General features: G+C 27.6%; 1 protein-coding gene across 3 annotated transcripts in view; it reads right to left on the reverse strand.

Moving 5' to 3' along the window:
• Window positions 1-2,305, reverse strand: part of LOC123008998 (segmentation protein paired-like) — a 21,338-nt gene extending 19,033 nt beyond the window's left edge. For 2 of the 3 annotated variants that reach the window (XM_044405085.1, XM_044405084.1), the window contains exon 1: window positions 1,918-2,305. In XM_044405085.1, coding sequence (XP_044261020.1) covers window positions 1,918-2,205 — 288 coding nt within the window. In that variant the 5' untranslated portion in view covers window positions 2,206-2,305. The remainder of the gene's footprint in view (window positions 1-1,917) is intronic. The other variant, XM_044405086.1, reaches the window with a different exon arrangement.
• Window positions 2,306-8,305: the final 6,000 nt, after the last annotated feature.

The following is an 8,305-nucleotide window of genomic DNA, read 5'->3' on the forward strand; positions in this document are numbered from 1 at the left end:
AATTTTATTTCACAAAGAGCCAAATGTGTTTTAGTTGTACTGATAAATTTGAATTTTCAAAAATTTTTAATGTTTCGTAAAATTGAATTAAATTAAAGATTTCATGAGAAATAGAGGAAATAAAAGAAATAAAAAACTAAGATTATTTCTCTTTATCAACTATTTTTTTTATAACTATTTTGTAAAACGGGACATCAACTAGGTCAACACCACTCTTCCACTTTCCATTTTTTTCCATTATTTACAACCAAAATTTTTCGAACAAAACTTTTACTTCCATTATACCCACCCATCATAAACCCCAACAGATTTATGATTCGAATTAGGGTCTAGGGTTTCGTTTTTGCTTGCGGTACCAACGTTTTGTAATAAACATTGAAACTTTCAACAAAAATTCTGAAAAATTACGTAACGGCGAAATTTGTTGACCACCAGTTTTTGTTCAAAATTAGAAGAATTTAATTGAAAGGTGACGAAGTTTGGTATTTTTATTGTTTTAATTCAGTTTTTGTGGGTTTGCACAGATTTTATGTCACTGTTTACTCAAATTAATTTTTTAATTCTCATTAAATAAATTAGAACAAAATTAGTTACCGCAAAATGTAACCCCATTTGTCTTCTCGGATTACTTTGACACGTTATGGGACTACTAATTTTGTTTCATTTTCAATATAGGGTGTTAGCGAAATAAATGCATTCCTTTCAAGAGCGTGTTCTACAAGTGATTTTGAGGGGTGTCTTTCATATAAAATTTTTCGAAAAAGAATTCCCCTGCATCTAAAGTTAGCCTAAAAATTTAGTTTTAGATTTTTTTCTCAAAAACGGCTACACCCATAGGTTCCAAATTTGGTGGATGGTTTAGTACTAATAACAGTTATCTAATGGTTATTTTTTTTATTAGAAAATAGTGGATAATAAAAAAAAATAATAGTGGGTAATTTTTTCTTGTTCTTTTCGCAAAAATGTTACTAAAGTTTTTTGTTACCATTGATGTGTACTGTCACTGGTTAAAAGGAATGCATTTATTTCGCTAACACCCTGTATAAGTACCTACCGAAATTGTTTTTTTTTTATTTTTAAGCCATATAAAAGCCGTAACATACCAAAGAATGACTTATTTCATATTTTTTAAGAAAATATATATTTTATGTTTTGAGTTTAATGAGTTCAATAAAGTTTATTTACATCATATTTTCAGTTCTAAGGTGTCAAAGTACCCCTCAGGCTAGCATAACTTTGATTTTCTACGTAATTACAGGGACTATTAAAATAGGGGTTTCTTTGACACCAAATTTTCCTAATTTTTTTTGGAAAAACTGTGACCTTGAGGCAAAATTTTAAGTTTGTTTGATAAAGCAGAAAGATCAATTGTTCTGATGGTAATTTTTTCAAGAAAATATTACAACAAATAAAAAAGTTAACCATTAAAACTTGGTAATAACAAAATCGAGTCCAGTGACCTGTTATCTACACTTGAAAAACTTCGAAAAGGCTAAATTACCCTAAGAGAAGGTTTCTTGAATCGTTACTAATCGATTGAATAAAAGGCAACGGAACAATAAAAAGAGAAATGTTACAAATTTTGGTGAATGTTGTCATGAAAATAAATTGATAGGTAAATATTCAACAAACCGTTAAAAAATAATTTCTTTTTTTGTGCAGTTACCACAGACACTTTTATATTTCCAGAATTGTTATCTAAGCGGAACTCGAGACTCCAACCATCCATAAAATTAGCTGATTATGGATTTTGATATTTTTCTTCGCGTCTAGGCCAAGGTTTCGCTTATTATCCGTCGGTGATGGTAATGAAACCAGCCCATATCTCGAATTGTAATTAACTTTTGATAAAAACAAAATGACTCATCTGGGTTTATGGTTCGATTTTCTCGAAATCGTCCAGCTTACTGCACTCACCTGGTACCTATTGAGAATTTTGCTGACGCACCCGTGGGACACCCGCAATTGCCTGGAAATAACACAGGGCCGGATTCCATTCGCGGCCATTTCCACGATTTTCAGTCTTATGTGGTTGGGCAAAGGGCGGCCATTTATGAAGACGCCACCTAATTGGTTCACCCGGCCTTGACCTGGCAAAAAGCCCTCATTATCGCTACACCCTGTATATTTTTTGTATGTTGTACCTTGAAATGGGTATCCAAAGCAATGTCTGTGCATAATGCCCAAATTGCCCGTAACAGTCATTGCGCACTTATCCCGAAAAGTCTTTGCACGAAATCCGAAACGGCACTAGCACATTTTTTCGGAGGGAAATTTGAAATTTCAAAAACTTGTCTCTACGACACGAGATACTCCAACCAACTAACTACAAATATTATGACTTGGAGTGATGATGTTCTCGTGTTGAAGCTCCTCCCATTTGATACGCCTACTGCGACCAGGTAATTTCGGGTGAGAGCCGACGGTGGAGGAGATTGACACCCTGGTTTGTAATTTATACTTTTAGGGTGATTGGATTTGGGGGAAAAATGTCTTATTTTAGGGGTGCTATGGTCACGGGTAAATGCGTATTGTGCTCCTACTGAACATGTGTCACATTAACAAATTTTAATGATTTTTAATCACGAATTATTGGAATTTGAAATTCATTTATTGTTAAAAAAGTTGGTCTTTGCACAATTTTTATCACTTTTGTTGAGACCATTTTAAGCTTAGAGCTTTTTCGGTTGGTATGTTTTGATTGTCAAAAGCGGAGAAAATATTTTGAGAAAGAAAATAACTCTGAAATCGTACAAAAATGTTTTGGATTTAGCTGATGATAAAGACTTGATCACAGAAAATTAAATTAAAAAAAAATCTGAAATGAAATAAAAAGTTAAAAATACGAAATACAGCAATATGAAAACTTGAAAATACAGGATGCACCAGAACTCGGGTCTCAGAGAAAAAAAAAATAGAAAATGTTGATACAGAGAAATAATCTTAAGAGTATTTTACTTCTTTCATTTCCTCTATTTCTCATAAAATCTTTAATTTAACTCAATTTTACGAAACATTAAAAATTTTTGAAAATCAAATTAAACTACTTAAATTAAAAATTTTTCGGTAAAACTAAAACATATTTGGCTCTTTTTGAAATAAAATTCGATGAAAAAATAAACTATTAAAATTATTAAAATGGAATTTAAAAAAACACGAATACAAAGGACACTTTTTAATAAATATATGAAGTCAAGGAAAAAAAATAAATTAAAAGTTTATTTTTTAAATTTGATTTAGAAAGTGTTAATTTGTTGTCTTATTTATAAGTTATGTTACTTAAGTTTAGTTGTTATTAATCAAAAAAGACGTTTTATTATTTTTATGGTATCTACCAGGAACATGGAAAAAATGTTAAAAAAATTCTATCTAAAAATTTCGAAGTTATGAAAGTTTAATAAATTTTGCATTTTGACTTCTCTTGGAAAAATAATTTTCCAAGTTTTTTTGCTAGTTACAGGACAAATTTCTTATAAAAATCGATGTTCTTTGGACTGGAATTAAGAGAAACTGAGTTATAGTCGTTTTTTTGACATTCTTGAATACCTTAAAAGATATTTCAAACCTTTGGTTAACAAATGCTAAAAAATATTCAAAAAGTGTGATTTTTTGAATAGACTTTGCAAATAAAAATTTTGAAAAAAAATTGACGTATATCAAAAACTATGACACATAAGTACCAACAACTTAGTACGTTTTATTCAGTATGAAAAAGCAAATATAGAAATACAAAAAAATTAGTGGTTTTCATTTAAAACTTCAAAGTTGGCGCCAATTTCTCGTAGTTCCCCCATTTTCAAAATAATTTAGTTGATTAAAAAATGCGCTTTTTTGGTTGTGTTTAAAATTTCAAAGCCATAGATATTGGAAGTTAAAAGTTTCTAATGTAGGCTCTACTATCTACAGTGGAGCCTCGATTATACAAGTTGAATGTCACCAGGACCAACTTGCGTTATAAAAAATCAAAATAATTTACATTAATGAAGGTTTAAATTAAAATCATAGTAAAAACTACATGTAACTGATAGGCACATATAATGTTACTAGCAAAGTGGGTATAGGTATAATTTTTTTTCTCAAATTTACTCGCATTTATGTAGAATCGGTTTGTTAAAAATATACTTATATTTATAAATTTACCTATTATTTTTTTATTATTTTTTAAAATTACATTTGTCAACATACATTTGCAAAAAAAAAGAATAAGAAAAGACAATCTTCAGTTAATAAATCTTACAAAATGTGCTTTTCCAAATCTTTAAAGGAGTTGTGTAATAATTAATATAAATATAAAACAAATTTTATGTAAATTTATTTCATGTAAAGTGTGACTTTTGCAGTTGTTTTTATTTTTTATTTAATTTGTCTCACAGGTAAATAAAATGTTTAGTACGTTAAATCTCAGATTTCAATTTATTGTAAAAAAAAAATATCAAACAACGAAAATGTCAACAGTTTCTCTCTAAAATATATCTCTAACACTTAAACCAGAATTATTTTCTTAACTATTTTTATTAAATTGCTTGTAATTTTGGTTTTAAAAATTTATATGATCTTCTTATTTTAACTTTTTTTTTTAATTTTTATTTACTTATTTTAATACCTACCTACGTAATTTTATACATTGGATAAGTCTGAAACACGTTGATGTGGTTAGTTTTATTGTAAAATCAACAATTTATAAGAATTTTTTTTGTTTGATTTTTATGTTACTTTTTTTCATTTCAATTAATTAATAAAAAAAAATATTGCGTTTAGTGCTTTTTGTTTGATTTTGTACTTTTTATTTTTATACTTACTTATTATTTTTGAATATTTAATTTAAAGTTGTTTATCTATTATTGTTATTATTTTATTTTATGTTCTTTTTTGTCTGACGAATACTTTTTAATTTGTGTTGGAATTTTAGTTTTTTTAATACATAATGATTTTAACTTTATTATTAATGTAATGAATTACAAAATGTTTGCAAAAGAATTTCTCTTAATTTTTTCTCATTGATTTCTGTGGGAATCCTTCAATTTTTGTAAACGCAACACTGTAATTTTTTGGGATGAAATGAATTTCAAAGACTTGCAATGTTGCCATCTCGGAGTCATAGGCCACTTATTCTAATACCTATCTACGTAGTTTTATATATTAGATAAGTCAGAAACACGTTGATGTAGTTATTTTTATTGTAAAATCAACGATTTATAAGAATTTAATTTTTTTTTGAATATTTTCATCTAATCTCTATTTTTTTAATTATTGTCTTTATAAACTTAACAAAAACATAAGATAATTGTCTTCCTTCAACAATTCTTAAAAACTGGTCCACTAATCCGCCTTATTCCTTCCTCCTCTTTTGATTAAATTAACCCAAGTTGAATTTTTCTCCTCGTGTCGAAAAGTGCTGACTTCGTGTCCGATAATCGTCCAAAAAACAACAACCTCATCATTAAGCCTCCGTCTCGGTGTAAATTTTTAAATTGGCTTCGTCCTGCCCCTTCGTAAAAAATCCCCGATAATTTAGCTGAAAACTTTTCAAGTATATAGTAGACGAAGCCCCGCCCGGAACTAATCCACGCCTTGGCATTGGTCGACCAACTCCCCCAATGCCGGCCATGCAACATGTCTTTTATTTCCCCGATTATTGAATGTTGCGAGGGGTGGAATTGGGGTTTTATGGGGGCTATTTGTTGGGGCATGCAGAGCGAGAAATTTTTAACCGTACGGTGGAGAAATGGGAAATTCAAGTAGTCAGTTGTGATGAAAAGATGTATTTATGATATACCATCACGGGATTTTGTTGGGGTTCTAGGAAATGTTTTGAACTGTTGCTTGGGATGATGGGTGATAAATGGGCGCTTTGAGTGGAGTTTGGGACTGCAAATGGGCAATTTGTATATTTTATGGTGGGTTGACATGTCAAAATAAAAATTACAAAAGAATAATTAATACAGGATTAATTATTATTAATAAGCTTCTGATTGTTAAAAAAACATTTTGAAAGCCATGATAATATTAACACAGAAATTTTAGGTTTATTTCGAAACCAGTTTCAATTGTTTTTTTTTTTTTAATTTCTATTTTGAAAGGCATTTTTGTTTGCGTTTTTTGTTTTTTTTTATTTAACTGAAAAATTGCAAATTATATTTCTCAAAAAAATTACAGAATTAAAAGACGTGTTTTTTGATACTTTTTTTTTCTAAAAATAACGATAGACGTCAAAAAACAAAGATTTTGTTTTACGGATAAAATTTGTTCATTTGGTATACTAAACAATTTGTTGTATTTACATATAGGTATATTTTTTTACAATCATTATATTTATAATTTGGGACCATGTAATGCTATTTATGTAAAAAAATTGAAAAAATCTCGATTCAGAGACATTTTTTTCAAATTTTAATCATTGGGAGTAAGAAGTAATTATGAAAAATAAGTGTGATGATTTGGTTTCACTGAAATAATTATTTCAAGCCAAATTATAATTTTCAGTCCTTGCAAGATTAATTTTGTTTCGAAAAACTGTAAAGAGATTTCTTTATATAAGTTTGCGTTTAATTAAGTGGCCTGTGACTGAAATTAAGTTAGCAACACTGAAAAACTGGAACGCGAAGATGTGAAAACAATATTTATTTGACAATTCACCAAAAAAAAAAATACGAAATAAACGCTATGAAAATAATGTTTGATCCACTGCCAATCTTGTGAAAAACATTTTATCCAGAAACAAAATAATTTGATTTTGATTTCATCTTAGTTTTCTTAAAAATTAAATCAAGAAGATTAATACAAAAATAAATTAAACGGGACAAAATCTTTCCACGAAAGCTTTTATTTTTTTGTTTGATTTTTATGTTACTTTTGTCATTTCAATTAATTAAAGAGCAGAAATTTAAAGAGCGATTTTTTTTATTTTAAAAATAATCAGATGTTTTTCAAAACATTTTTGACAAACTGTATTTCTTTTTAATTAAAATAAGTAGTGTGTCTGATTTCTAGTAATTTATTTAGATGTATCTGAAATAAAGAATATATCTAAATTCCTGAAACTCCTTGCTCCAAATCCTTTAAATTTCTGCTGTTTTGCTTGTCTTTGTTGGATTAAAGGGAAACGATTTTGAAGAAGAAAAAATGTATTTTTCATACTCATCAAAAATCTGGGTTTACTTGGTTTTAATTTTGAAAAATTTTTTTCGAAATTTTATATTGCATTTGGTGCCTTTTGTTTGATTTTTACTTCTTATTTTTACTTACTTACTTTTTTTACTTACTTATTAATATTTAATTTAAAGTTGTTTATCTTTTCTTGTTATTATTTTATTTTGTCCTTTTTTGTCTGATGAATACTTTAACTTGTGTGGCCTGTGACTGAAATTAGGTTGTCAACACGGAAAAACTGGAAAGCGAAGATGTGTAAACATTATTTGTCAATTTACCAAAAAAAAATGATACGAAATGAACCCTAAGGAAATAATTTTTGAACCACCACCAATCTTGTGAAAAATATTTCATCCAGAAAAAAATTATTTGTGTTTGATTTTATCTTAGCCGTGTTCTAAATTAAATCAAGATTAATACGATAAAAACTCTATAAAAGAGAAAAAAAAATGAAATGCGAAAATCTTTCCACAAGAGCTTTTATTGTTTTTTTTTTGTTATATTTTTATGTTAATTTTGTCATTTTAATTAATTAAAAAGCAAAAATTAATAAAACCGCTCTTTTAAGTATAAAAAAATAATAACCAGATATTTTTCAAAACATTTTTTGACAAACTGATGTTGTTTTTAATTAAAATAATTAAGGTTTTTGATTTCTAGTGATTTATTTCCATGTATCTGAAATAAGTAATATAAATTCCTGAAACTCCCTTCTCAAATCCTTTAAAATTCTCCTGTTTTGCTTATTTTTATTATATAATTTGTTTTTGTCTTGTGTTTGATTTTTCACTTTTTTTTACTTACTTATTATTTTTGAATATTTAATTTACTGTTTATCTTTTATTGTTTTTATTTTATTTTATGTCATTTTTGTCTGATCAATATTTATGATTTCAACTTTATTACTAATGAGTTGCAATTTTTTTGCAAAAGAATTTTTCTATACCTCCAATTTTTTCTGATTGATTTTTATGAGAATCTTTCAATTTTTTGTGGATTTGTAGATCCGTCCGGAAAATGGCAACACTGTTCTTTATTTTGTCCACGAACATTTTTTATAACTGTTTTAGATAATACACATCGATATCTTTCTGGTAACCATAATAATTTTTTTTTAATGCAAAAAGAAGAAAATAAAATTAAAAAAACTTAAAAA

Source organism: Tribolium madens, unplaced genomic scaffold, assembly GCF_015345945.1.
Source record: "Tribolium madens isolate multiple individuals breed KSU strain unplaced genomic scaffold, Tmad_KSU_1.1 Scaffold_71;HRSCAF=194;Tcas5.2_LG6, whole genome shotgun sequence".
NCBI lineage: Eukaryota > Metazoa > Arthropoda > Insecta > Coleoptera > Tenebrionidae > Tribolium > Tribolium madens.